The sequence below is a fragment of the Uncinocarpus reesii genome, genomic scaffold (assembly GCF_000003515.1).
Source record: "Uncinocarpus reesii 1704 scaffold_1 genomic scaffold, whole genome shotgun sequence".
Taxonomy (NCBI): Eukaryota; Fungi; Ascomycota; class Eurotiomycetes; order Onygenales; family Onygenaceae; genus Uncinocarpus; species Uncinocarpus reesii.
In genome coordinates this window covers 5,574,379-5,587,232 of record NW_003052500.1, presented here as the reverse complement: position 1 = coordinate 5,587,232, position 12,854 = coordinate 5,574,379, and the positions used below count along the sequence as shown (strand labels likewise).

Below are 12,854 nucleotides of genomic sequence, written 5' to 3'. Positions count from 1 at the left end.
AATCAAACGTGAAATCTTTTGGATAGGATGATGAGCTGGGGTGCAGAGGATACAGAAGCGGTTAGGCGCTGACATCGTATCTGTTTAATCCACAAACAAACCTTCACCGGAATAAGATGACGCAAAAGAATGGCCAGAATCACTGACAAAAATAGTTACATTGTTATAATGAATGGGCATTGAAAATAACATTGTATGTTTGCAAGTACAGCCCAGTGAAAATGCTATTGTAATCTTGTCCTCTTTTCTCTCTTCCTATTGCTCTAGAGGCCCGCCAACCAGCATACACAATGCACATGTAGAACGCCGATAATATGAATACATGCAAAACAGTATTTTGTACACAAAGGCAAAGAAGTTGGAAAAATAAAAAACATGGTATCACTTTAAGAGGAAGAAAAAATAGGGTAGAAACAAACAGACACTAGCAAGACAAGAGATATAAACACTTATCAAGCAGCAGCTGTCACAGGAGCAGGTGAGCTCTCAGTGTTACCGGGGAATGAGGGCGTATTGTGGTCGCCGGAATTGCTCTGTTCACTTGCCATGGCACTGGATGCCTGGTTCCCTTTATTTTTCGTGCTGTTATCTTCCGCCAATGCAAGTGACTTTTTGGCATCGCTGGTGGTATCAGCTTGGTTGGACCTGAGAGGGGCCCGCCAGCTAGGGAGCTGCCAAATGACGCCGGTGAAGCTCTTGAGCTGAAAAGACTTGCGTTCCCATTTGCGGCAGGGCTTTCCGGTCCGATCAAGGGCTCGAAGACCAGCGGTTGATAGCTCCTTGGTTGGCTTTCGGCCCGAGTTTGTGGCTGCCAGTGGTTCCAGAGCCAGTAGCTCTTCCGTTGCTCTCTGCGCCACCGTCTTCCCTGTTGGACGGTGTTAGTTGCCTGCGTAAAATCTAACGACGGATACTTCGTAATACTTACAGTCTAAGTTTCTTCTTGGGACCTGGACGCGATCGAGGCTTCGGGCCAGAGTCACTTCCTGCTGCCCTCTTGGTGCCAGCTTTCGATGGAGTACCGACTTTCTTCTTTGAGGCATCGGCCGGAGTGGCATCGCCGGCTGGTGGAGTTGATCGAGGCTCGGAGGCATTATCACCAGAGGCGGTGGGAGGAAGGACAGGAGTGGAAGTCGAGGAGGAGGAGGAAGCAGAGGGAGAGGCAGAGACTTTGGCGTTTGCTTCATGGTCGACACTGGCGACGGCGATGCCGGGAAATCGTTTAAGCAGCGCAGAAGAGAGCTTCAGGGTCACCGTCTTGCTCTTCTTGCTCACTTTACTGGATCGACCAGCAGTCGACGACGGAGTCGAAGCTGGCGACGCCATGATACGTTGCTTGAAAAGCACGGCGATAAATCGACGAAGAGAGCAGATTTGATCAAGACGGTGGACGATGGCGACTTGGATGAGGAGGAAAATAGGAACTCGCCTTTGGAGATGGAAGACGTGTAGTGTGGGAAAGTAAAATTGACGGTAAAACACGTCAAGGGATTAATTCGGATCGCAAAGGACAGAGACACAGTCGGACTGTTGGATGGACATGGAGGAAGTGAAGGTGGGAGGGAGGAGGGATTGTGGGAGAAAAGAGTTGTGGCAGGTGGAAGGCCAAACGAGGGCTGAGTTTCATTGTTGCGGCCATCTTATCTTGGTGAAGGGGATCATAATCACCGCATTCGCCTTGGAATCGCGGTTGGGCTGGCAGTTGGTCTGGTTCGCTTTCTCCCCTTTCTCGCCATTTTCGCCCGTGGGAAGCTGCAGGCGGAGACGCTGCTACACCCAGCCGGCCCTGCTGACTAACCCGTTACTAGTGCCTGACCGCGCTGACGGGGCGCCGCGCTAGCCGCTTTTAGTTAAACCCTCCGTCATACACGCAGCCAAGCGCCGTGTACAGCCAATCAGCATTGTGGATCGGGCTTAGCTGTAACCTATTTTCGGCCGATCAGGGGATTTCCTTGGTAGCTTGATTTGTGCATTTCAGCAGCCTGACAATACCAGCAAGTTCTTATTTTACCACTGAGTCACGTGCACCCCAAGATCACTCGCACAAATCCCACCCGCTGACACGCACATCAAGGTCATCCTCATGAAGGACTCGTGACGGTCAAGACCTTGAAACGAATCCCTCGATTGCCTGGGAGAAGGAGCAAATCTTCACGGCTGAGCCTTCACAATTTCCAAATGAATCGTTTCTTAATTAACCACGACTTCTCAGAGCTTTACATCTCGGTTCTTTAGGGCTTGAATAACCTCATTTGCCCCCCTCTCTCCCGATCTCACCGCGCCATCCATATAACCCTTCCATATATCCGCTGTTTCCGTTCCAACAAAGTATATGTTTCCAAATGGCTTGCTCACCTCGTCTCCAAAGGCCGAAAAGAGCCCTGGTCGAGTGACTGGACAGGGAGCACCCCGACTCCATTCCTCAGCTACCCAGTTCTGCTCCACGACGTCGATGACATCGTGGACGTCTGCGTGATGTTTACGGCCGAATAAAGAAACCATTTGCTCCAAAACAGTGGTCTTGCGAGCATCCGTGGACAGATTTGACCACTTCCTTCCCATTTCACCGACAAGGAAGCACGTAAGTGAATACTGTCCAACGGCGTCGTCGCTAGAATCGCGGGTGATAGAGGCCGGTCCTGCGAATGATTGCGTGAGACCGCAAAAAGACGATCTCCGCCACCATGGTTCGCGATAAACGAGAATCGATTTTGCGTAAAAGCCAAGCTTAGTCTCCGCCGTAATACTTAGCTTGGATCTAGGCAGCAAGGGAAAGAACTCGATTGTCGAATAAAGTGGGGTGGGAATCGAGACGATGATCTTCTTGCAACAGTACTTCACGCCATTTGCTGTCTCGACAGTACTAGAGAGTTGTCCCTGCGTTATTCTCGAGACTGGACTCTTGAATATGACCGTTCCAGGCTGCATCACTGTGGCTAAGCGCTTTGAAATCTCTTGTGTGCCTAAAACTGCTTTTAGCTGAGAGCTACCGCTTCACAGGGCGAATGGACCTGCCTTGTCTGATCCGAAGGTACTGTCCCCCGTGCTTGCGGTCAGATCGTGCTTGTAAAAGCCCTCCCAGTCGTTTGTAATAGTCCAGGATATACAGGGCGCTCGCCTGGGACGGTTCACATCCCAACATGGCTCGTGTCCATATGGTCGCAGTGGCGAGTGCTGTCCGCCCTCCACCATTGCGATTGATCCATTCCTCGAAAGTGATTTCGTCATATTGTGGATGTATTTCACCTGCCGTGCAGATACTTTCTACCAGATCTCGAATCATGACCATGTTTGCAGTTTCTTGCGCAGAGAACTATAGACCATAGTTTTAATTCCTGCAGATTAAATCTATAAAGCCAGATGATACCATCCCCCCAAGGAGTGACGGTTACTAACCTTTGGAACACTTCCATATTCGAACAAAATCGTCTTCCCATCTTCTTCCTGCATCACGCAATATCCGTTCGTGTTTTGCTCTATCAAATCCAGATCGAAGCGTTTCGCTAACGCATATATTTTGGATTGGTTTGTGTCATTTATCCATGCGGCCCCAACGTCGACCAATTTCCCATTCTTTGTCTCTCGTGTCCACGATTTACCACCCACCCGATCCCTTGCTTCAAGCACCAGGCAGGAGAAGCCAGCATTTTGGATATCGTGGGCGGCTTGTAGACCAGCCAAGCCGGCGCCGACGACGATAACGTCGACATCTCCAGCGTGTCCGGGTTCCATTATTCTCTGCTCCTGAGCAGGTACTTGCTTGTATAACCTGACCGAAATAAAACGTCTCTCGTTTGATTCCAGCTCTCAATAACTGAAATAAATTGCACTGGGATGGTTATGTTTGATGCTTGCGATCTAAACGTCGGATACAGCGCTTGATTGCTGTGGGGTAAGCCGTGCGGGGAATTGTTCTCGTTCTCCTAACTAGTAGTTAACCGGCTATGGGAGAGGCCAACAGGCAGATGTTAGGAACCTTGGATCCCTGAGATGCAGACTGTGAATGATCCGAGTTTGATCCAAGCATTGAGGGCCCATTATTTGAATTGTACAAGTCTGAGTCATAAGTTTTGGGTACTGATCTGATCTATGAACTGAGCGACTGTGGTTCCAGTACCATCTATGTATCGAGTGTTTCTTTTCTATCCTGGGTTCTATCAGGCAACCGCAAAGCTTCGAGTGTCACTATCCGACGCGTTCCACGGTTTGCCACTTTGACTCATGTGCCTGATACCTATAAATGTTTTATGTGTACCACCCTTCACTTCATGCTCATCTTCTTCATCTACTATTGAATGGATACTTACACACAATTGACAATATTTAAAGGTTGATTTAAAACACCATCATGACCGAATTTCGCAGAATTGGTGCTGGTTTCTGCGGCACTGTTTGGACTTCAACCTCCGAACAGAGCGTTCATTTCGGCTACGCGTTCAAGCGGGAGGATGGCGGTCCCGGCAGATCGCTGCTCAACGACTCGAGAATGCACCAAGACATCCTCAAGGCCCACAATGTGACCGCAGTGGAGGTTTCGGTTCCCTACTTTGGGAGATTCATCAATTCCGAAGACGAGTGGTGGACTGCTAACCTCAGGTATTTTCCATCAGGATACACACCTTGCAACACGATCATGGCAGAACGCATTCCCGCCATACCTCAGGATGCCAGGGAGCTTTTGATAGACAAATACTGTCCCGAAAAACTCGCCGAGGAGATTAAATGCAGTGTAACTAATCAGGACTGCCTGATCCGGCCATATCTTGGGAGACGCCGACACAATACCCGTCCCTCGCGATTCGCCGCCTTCTCACTGCGAAACTATCCGCTTCACCTGGATCAGATGGAAGAGCTTGGCCTCAGCTCATACTTGAGTCGTTACGCGGAGATCATGGCGGAGACGCTCGCCATGATGCATTGGGCGGCTGCAATAGACGCGAATGATGTCGAATTCGTCCTCGCACCGCCACGAGAGAAGGGCTGTTCATCAGTCATATCGAACTGCTTGGGCAATCACGTCATGTGGATTTTGGATTTTGATTGCTGCCGGAAGATGTCATTTGACGATGATGGCATTGATCAAGCCGTGACGGCGTTCTTCAAGAACGACCCGTTCTTTCCTCGTCCAGGCCAAGATTTATGGGAATCCTTTCGTCGCAGATATATCCTCACCAGTATCAGGATATTACAAGACCAGTTCGATGGCTCTTCCCCGGGCCTGCCACTAAAATTTGTCCAGCGGGTCGAAGAGTGGTCAAGAACCGAGAGTGCCCGGTAATGAGTCTTCTAACGCGATACAAAATTTCGGATTCAACCCCGATGACTTGCCTTACACGGAAAGTATCGTTCTGAGGAAAAAAACTTCACAAGCGTTGGCCCCCCACACATCTTGTAATTCTTCTTCTGAGCTACTTGCGCCGGTATTAAAATCACGTCTCCTTCGCGACCCGGCTGCTTGAATACCGATGAGATTACCTCCGAGCTGGTGTGCCACGGATCCAGAGGACGAGAAAAAGTATTTTGTCACTGTTGGCCAGCTTCCTGATATTCGACGAACGGAAACACCATCGAGCCCAGTGTCGTCCAGCGGCAATACCGCGACAGGAGGGCAGCAGGACCAGCGTCAAAGGCTTCTTTCGCAAGAGTCGACGATTACGACGACATCATCATTTGCGGAACGCCAGCAGGCGGCTATTGGGGCGAACGCATCATTTCGAGAGATAGGAAGAAGTTCGGTTGGAAAGACTTTTGAGAAAACCGGCACCATCTGGGCGTATAAGATTTTGCTACTCAATCGAACGGACAAGCTTTGGAACAACTATCTCATGCCAAAACAGCTTTGACCAGCTAGCAACACTTCCAATCTGGGTAGAAATTCCCCGAGTTACCTGGTTCGCCAACAGAAACTCGGAATTCTGGAACGACTTAATTTCGATCTTTCAAACTTGAAGCATTAGGGGATTAAACTTCACAAGCCCCAGCCGTGCGAGTACGCCGTCTTATAAGGGTGAGCCATGCCCTCACTATCCGTTAACTAGGCATCATGTAGGAGCCCGCGATGCGCACAAGGCTTTCTGATGAATTGGCATTAAGGGGATGCTGATACCCCCTTAAACGTTTGCCTTGCCGCCCGTTGCAATATGCTAACCTTCCATCTCAACAGCTATACATATCTCGATTCGCTTGAATCCTACCAAGTTTACAACTTATTTAGGATGACTCTGTGTTTACCTTGACCGAACTATGCAAGGCGCCCAAGTTTGGGGTTGGATTTAACACTCCCTGGCTGCTAAGACAAGAATTTAACTCAGGATATCGAAAGTCTGGTATCTGTTCAATTCGTGCTTCTAAATACCCCAAAAGCTACTCAAATATGCACTGCGGTATTCTCGCTATGAGGAACTCAGCTGTCACATGGCTCTCTGGTCAAGTCACCTCTTGGGGCTGCAGACTTTCGCTTCCTAGCCTTGGTGCTTACAAGACTATTGCCTAAGTGCGGTTCTGTTTTTGTTGGGAAAACCACGCATGACTGAGCAGAGTGCTCGCTTGCGGTCTGTCGTCCGGGTTGACTTTAAGCATGCTCCTTAACAAATTGATAAGCTGGTCCGTATCCTGCTGCGAGGGCCCGCCGCACCCATGGATTCGCTGTTTAGCCCAAAATCCTTCTGTGTCAAGCCCTCCTTTTTCTAGAGGAGGGTTAGCTAACACTCAATTTCGCCAAAATGGCAATAGGGAATGAGTTGACTTACCACCAGATTTTTCGCAATACTTATCCAAGTTCCAGTAAGGCCTCCATGCTGGAGGCAGAGGCCCGGCGAGGACGAGTGTACGGTGTATAATCCCATCCCCTTTACCGTACCCATACAACAACGACTGGTCATAATTCAAGTGATAGATCTACTCATTCTGCGTTAGATAGCCGGAGGGCAACCGCGAAGGATTTATCCTGTTGACTCTGAACTTACTGTGCACGCGGCTGCCCAGATGTCTATAGGCTTATTCCAGTCCGACGCCACTTTACCTTTTGAAAGCTCGTAGAAGGTTACCTCAGGTGCGCGGATTTGTATCGGAGTATTTGATGGCGGTCGCTTGTCTGTCTTTCGAAACGCTAGCAAGGTCAGAAGTTAATATCATCTGTGGATGGCAACCAGGCGCTAGACGCTTACAATTTCCAAAGTCCATGATCTTAAGACAGAGTGGTTCAAAAGTTGCGTTCTTCTCTGCCTCTTCTTCTAAGAACCTGACCAAGGAGCCGGCTTGAAGGACGTATGCTGGAACTGACTCGGTCTGGTTCCATGGGTTTTGCGCCACAACGGGGATTAGTTCAGGATCATCGAAAAGATCCATGATTGATTCTACCGAATGCTCTTTCAGCCGCGGTATGCTCACGGCAATATTCCCATAGTGTAAGTCTGTGAAATCTATTAGGTACAATCCCGGAAACCCTGACTTGATTGAAACTAACCGCCGTGAGTCACTCCCTGACTATGCAAGTATGAAAGTCCCATCATAAGCTGAAGTGAGAGCTCCTTAACACGAGGCTTGAAATCTGGGATATCGCAGAAACATTTCATGGGAGCGACTACTTCGGTGACAATACACTCGTGTGTCCCATTGGGCCCTTGAATCGTGAAGTCGTCCAGTATGTGGATGACGTTCCTATATCCAAGCCGGTCTTCATGATCGGAATTCTGTAGCCACTGGAGAATCTGGATCTCATTGTTCTCGCCAGTGATGCGTGATATGTTGATTTTGAGAGCCACATAGCCACTACATCAGTAACTAAATGGGTCAGCTATCAAACCTGCCGAGGCGAAACACTCCTCCTGCTAGATATGTACTTACAGAGACCCCAGTAGATCCTTTGCCAGCCATACAGTAGCAAAAGCACCATGGCCTAGCTTTTGCAAAATCCAGTATCTTGGTTTTCGAGATTTGGAGGTCGATGGTTTGGGCAGTACCTCGCCAAGGACGACTGGGTGATATCCTCCAGGTTTGTACTTCCCCAGATCTTCTACCTCGTTATCCATCCGATCAAAGAGCTCATTGGTCATTGCCATCGCTGAAAAGTATGAAATTAAAATCGGGATGCGCGAATAGGTTGTCAACCTCCAGGCATCCAGGACTTGCAGAGAGAAGCATGAGCGGGAAGCTTGAAGCTTGTAACTATACGATTCTGGCGTGGGCCCTATAACTAGAGTTTCCCGCAAGTTAACTACATAAGCGCCGGCAGTGATACAGGAGATTCTGCGCCTTGCCTGTGGGTTCGAGTTTCCAGTATCTAACTCCTTTTCGAACACAATGTGAATTATGGACAAGTGCCTTCGTCCTTGGCAGACTCACTACGGAGTAACTAACTAACTACCACAGGGATTAATAACTAGTTAGTTAACGTACCCTGTGCTCGCTTCCGACACAGAGGCTCGCTTTTGCCGGGGTGTCAGGCATGCCGGCAATTCAGGTTAAGGAGCTGATGGAACTCATTGCAGGGCTCCTTCGAACGAGCTACAACCTCAGGATTGACGGCCCGTTTCGCGGTGGGACCTGACGGCCCGTTGGTGGATTATTCGCTCGACATGCATGGGGCCGATTTAATCCATGCACAGAGTCTTACTCCAGGCGTAGATCTGTGATGGACCCAATAACCAGCCGCAGGGTGTAACAAAGGAATGGACATCATCCGCCCATTCGATCCCCGTCCAACTCGTTCGCCCAGCCTACTGGGCGAATGGCCCCTTTTCTCCCTCTGGCCCACGTCCTCTTCGACAACTTTGCGAGTTGCACAAAGTACAGATACCATCAATATTTCAGCAGCAGAAGGCTTTCTAACATCATAAAAGATGCTACTACCTGGCATTCTCCTTCGAATCGGCATACTGGAAGTGGCTCTCGCGGCGTCTGTGAGTTCCGCACAATCACTGGCGAAGCCCGTTTTGCCTATCGGATTCCACGAACCGGTGTTATTTGACAACACAACTTGGAATGGATTAAAAAGGCACCTCAAGCGTGGATGTACCTTTGACGACAATGCACACTGTGACTTTGATGGCGCTATATGCTGTTTGACAATCGGTTCTGAACAAATTTGTTGCGGAGGAGATAATGGCAACTGTTGCGGCAACGGATGCTGCCCGAAGGATCACACATGTTTCTATGCAAATTCGTGAGTAAAAACTTGTGGACAAAAGAAAGAAAGGAAATAGAGTGAGGTATGCGACTGAACCAATACCCTAGGACGACGTCTTTATGTTGCTCGGAGGGAAGCACATGCGGAATTCCAACCGAGACAGTTATCAGCACAGTGAGCCTCACTGAGATAGTCACTGTGACGCCCGCTCCGATGACCGCAACAAATAGCGAAAGTGGAATCCGGTCAAACACCGGGATTCCCCAAGCTACCTCGACGGACGCCAATGATGAAGATACTCCCATCGGCACTATTGTTGGCGGCGTAATCGGGGGTGCAGCGCTGCTTCTGTTGGTTGTGCTCGTTCTTCTCTTGGGCTATCGGAGGGATTGGTTCAAGAAAGCACCTTTGAACGCCATACCTACCACTACTGGTAATGTGGCGAGCAACGAATACAACCCGATTCCCACTTCCGGTCCGATATCACCGATCTTTATCGGGTCGCATTCATCCATGGGAACTCCGTCGAACAGCTGGGCGCGTGTTATGTATCCTCAGCCTGCCCCGAGTAGCCGTCCAGCGTCGGAAGTCCAGCAGAGTAATGATTACTATGAAATGCCTTTGGACCGTCAAGATTAAGTGGTTATTGAATACCGATCTGTCTCGATTAGAGGGATATTGATAGTCTTTGAAGAATTTTATGTTATCAAGGATCTCGAAATACAACTGTGATTTGATCTGCTTGCCGGAGGGTATATCAAATAAAACCGTCCCAGTTTCACCCCTTGTTACCAGTCAAAACAATCTTTTCCTTATAGCTATAGTCTGCATGGTTAGCACTATCGGAAAGAGGAACAACGGCATGCTGACCTAGTTGATACCCATTTTTCCCACATTCCGTTCAAGTGTGGTACCTAATGCGTCCGCAATGAGTCCAACGCGATCAACAATAAGCATATCGATCCCGGCGTCAGCTTGTAACTGGAAGAGAGAAATTTTAGCCCGGTTTTTACCAATTTCGAATTATACCTTTCTTTTCTGTTCTTCTTTCTTTTGAAAACAAAAAACCTAAACACTAACCTTCGCATTTTCCGGGATATTGTTCACCAACCCATACGAGGCACATAAAAGGCCCGAGTTTTGCACATATTTGATTAGCCGAGGGCATAACAGGAGTGCATCCGCGGCGAGCACAATTCCAGTCAACTCCCACTGCTTTGCAAATTGAACCGCAACCTGAAGACTGGCTCCTCGCTTCTCCCTATCGGAGATGGGAAGTTTGCCAGCATTGGTGATAAACATTATTGGATACTCCCTCGCTTTTCTAGATAGAAGGATGCAAATTTCGGGAGTGAACGATCCAAAGACAATGGTTCTGCCTTGGCCAAAACGATAGACCCTGTCGAGGATTGCATCCACAAATGCATTTACTTCAATTGCCACAGGAGCCACGCCGGCGTCCGCTGCTTCGTGAAGCCTAGGATACTCTGTACTGGGGGGTTTAGTGCTTGGTTGACGAATTTGAAAATGATCTTCCGGAAGACCTACTGAGCTCGATAACAAACCCGAGATCCTTTGGCAGCTTAACCAGCAAGTCCTCCAACGTGGCAAATGGGCTTTGAATGAAAGTCCCCCGAGAGTTGGGCTTGAATCCTTTGCTGATAAAGTCAACCGTGTGCTGGAGTCGAGCGTTGGCTTCAGCAACTCCACTGTCTTCCCTTGTCAAAGATCGTGACCGAGATTTTCGCTGGAAACTGTTCTCGGCTGGCTTGTCTGGCAGCACATATTTGCCGGCATAGAGAAACTGGGGTTGTGAGCGAACTGAGGCCAAGGCGGTGAAACAAGAACCTACCTGTTTCAAATTAACATCGTGGATTGGCACATCTGTTCCTGACTCGCTCAGAGAGAAATCGTGGTATATGACCGGGACCAGGTCCTTGGTGACTTGAGCGTCTATATTATCCGTTTAGTATGCAGAGGTCGAAAGAGAATACAACGGAGTGATTTCGAAGATTTACCGAACTACACGTTGTCAGGAGGGGATATCAAAAGGGCTCGTTAGATCTTACCTCTACGAATGAAGATCCAAGTGTTTTTGCTGAAAGACATGACTGATTTGGTCAGCCCGATCTAGCAGGAACTCAGGGAGGCGTCTTACTTCAACGGTATTTTCTCCTAGTTGAAGATACTCTCGTGCCCCGGTATTCTGACCAAACCCTGCTTTGAGTCAGTACTTGTCTCATATTGGAAGTTTAGCCGTACCTCTATGGCCCACAAGTTGGACAGATCGTGATTCCTTTTGGAAAGGGTGCATGGGAGCATTGCTGATACCGACGAAAGGGTTTGCTATGACATACGTGAATGATAAGGTGCCCATAAATTCTGCGGTCTTGTTGGATAAAATCGAAACACTGTGTGTCCTTGTCAGTAATTCACGGTTCGGCATGCAGGACGAAAGAGTGTTTTCTAAAAGAGCCGTCCCGTAGCCAATGGGGTCGCGAATTCTCCCAGCCATATTTGTGTGTTGGTAGAGCTTGAAATCCATCCGTGCATCGCTGAGGTTTTTGATAGGAAATACTAGTGGGCTGCTGCCATCGTCCAGCACAGGCAATTGCAGAATACGGGCGCCCTCATTTACCGTGCTTATTACAAGCGAGAAACTTTCCTGTCGTGTCATTGAATCGAAGTCGGAAGAGAGACAGTTCAAAGCAGTGGTTGTTGTTTGCTTATTGCTTTGCATTGCACCAAGGTTCATAATAACATAAGCTTCTTGAGCCGACTGGAAGGCATTCACTGCCACAGTCCCCGATTTTGCGCCACCAGGGCCCCCAAGGGGATCTAGCGCTTGAGGCGTCTCAAGTAATTTGGCGATAGAAAAGTGGCCCCTGAAAGTTGCGTGCTCCTTTGCAGTCCAGCCACGATGGTCAAGTACTGCCTGGCTTGCCCCAGCCTGGAGCAGAAGCTCAACTATTTCAACATGGCCAAGCGCAGAAGCAGTAGTCAGTGGAGTCCAACCTCGCAATGTTTCGGCCACATCAATACTCGCTTCGAAGCTGGTCATATTTTCAAGCATAAGTTTCACATAATCCTCCCGACCAATTTGAGCCGCAACATGAAGGGGAGTCTCCCCGGATCTCGGATGGGGCTTAACAAAAGGGCTCGCAGAGAAAATTAAACGAACTATGTCGTCGTGCTGATATTTGACGGCAATGAAAAGCAGCTCCTGCAGCAGATGATCTCCTTGACCCATCCGACCGTTGCTGTTAAGCGCAACCAAGAAAGTTTCGGTAATGGTTGCATGGCCATGGACCACAGCAAGCTGTAGTGGTGTATTTCCTTCGACATCCTTCCAAAGCAATGCCTCTTCAACAGGTGACATGCCGTTAGGAGCATTAGTAGCACGCACCAAGCGATCCAGGATAAATTTGCAAACGTCATAAACACCGTAAGCGGCGGCATAATGAAGCGGGGAGCGGCCTCGATAATCGATGCTTCGTAAAATCCCGTCCTCAATTTGGCCCGAATGAAATAGGTCGAACATCACAGCACAAAAGTCTGCATCCGACTTGGGAGTCACACCTCGAGGCTTCTGATCCTTGAAATCACATTGAGTCGACATCGCCCGATGGCCAAGACTCACGATGAATCGATTTAAGTAGTCAGGACTACTTAATCCTTTCTTTTCAGTGTCTATGACGAGCAGTTTGAAGCACTCTTTGGACCGAGACAT

At 48.9% G+C, this 12,854-nt stretch overlaps 6 protein-coding genes across 6 annotated transcripts; 2 read left to right on the top strand and 4 right to left on the bottom strand.

Annotated features, from left to right (window-relative positions):
- Nucleotides 1–452: 452 nt before the first annotated feature.
- On the bottom strand, nucleotides 453–1,323 carry UREG_02131 (uncharacterized protein; the record flags this gene model as incomplete). The annotated part of the gene is made up of 2 exons (XM_002542569.1): nucleotides 453–865; nucleotides 1,020–1,323. The coding sequence occupies 2 exons, from the start codon at nucleotides 1,321–1,323 to the stop codon at nucleotides 453–455; spliced, it is 717 nt and encodes a 238-aa protein (XP_002542615.1).
- A 1,660-nt stretch (nucleotides 1,324–2,983) lies between these two features.
- On the bottom strand, nucleotides 2,984–3,729 carry UREG_02130 (uncharacterized protein; the record flags this gene model as incomplete). Its single annotated transcript, XM_002542568.1, has 2 exons — nucleotides 2,984–3,310; nucleotides 3,394–3,729. 2 exons carry the CDS (start codon nucleotides 3,727–3,729, stop codon nucleotides 2,984–2,986), a joined length of 663 nt encoding a protein of 220 aa, XP_002542614.1.
- A 616-nt stretch (nucleotides 3,730–4,345) lies between these two features.
- UREG_02129 (uncharacterized protein) lies at nucleotides 4,346–5,840 on the top strand (the record flags this gene model as incomplete). The annotated part of the gene is made up of 2 exons (XM_002542567.1): nucleotides 4,346–5,271; nucleotides 5,468–5,840. The coding sequence occupies 2 exons, from the start codon at nucleotides 4,346–4,348 to the stop codon at nucleotides 5,838–5,840; spliced, it is 1,299 nt and encodes a 432-aa protein (XP_002542613.1).
- A 646-nt stretch (nucleotides 5,841–6,486) lies between these two features.
- UREG_02128 (uncharacterized protein) lies at nucleotides 6,487–8,057 on the bottom strand (the record flags this gene model as incomplete). Its single annotated transcript, XM_002542566.1, has 6 exons — nucleotides 6,487–6,683; nucleotides 6,747–6,894; nucleotides 6,963–7,105; nucleotides 7,164–7,409; nucleotides 7,463–7,767; nucleotides 7,843–8,057. The coding sequence occupies 6 exons, from the start codon at nucleotides 8,055–8,057 to the stop codon at nucleotides 6,487–6,489; spliced, it is 1,254 nt and encodes a 417-aa protein (XP_002542612.1).
- Nucleotides 8,058–9,099: 1,042 nt separating this feature from the next.
- On the top strand, nucleotides 9,100–9,763 carry UREG_02127 (uncharacterized protein; the record flags this gene model as incomplete). The annotated part of the gene is made up of 2 exons (XM_002542565.1): nucleotides 9,100–9,164; nucleotides 9,232–9,763. 2 exons carry the CDS (start codon nucleotides 9,100–9,102, stop codon nucleotides 9,761–9,763), a joined length of 597 nt encoding a protein of 198 aa, XP_002542611.1.
- A 139-nt stretch (nucleotides 9,764–9,902) lies between these two features.
- UREG_02126 (uncharacterized protein) lies at nucleotides 9,903–12,854 on the bottom strand (the record flags this gene model as incomplete). The annotated part of the gene is made up of 6 exons (XM_002542564.1): nucleotides 9,903–9,942; nucleotides 9,995–10,038; nucleotides 10,205–10,611; nucleotides 10,673–11,077; nucleotides 11,194–11,235; nucleotides 11,387–12,854. 6 exons carry the CDS (start codon nucleotides 12,852–12,854, stop codon nucleotides 9,903–9,905), a joined length of 2,406 nt encoding a protein of 801 aa, XP_002542610.1.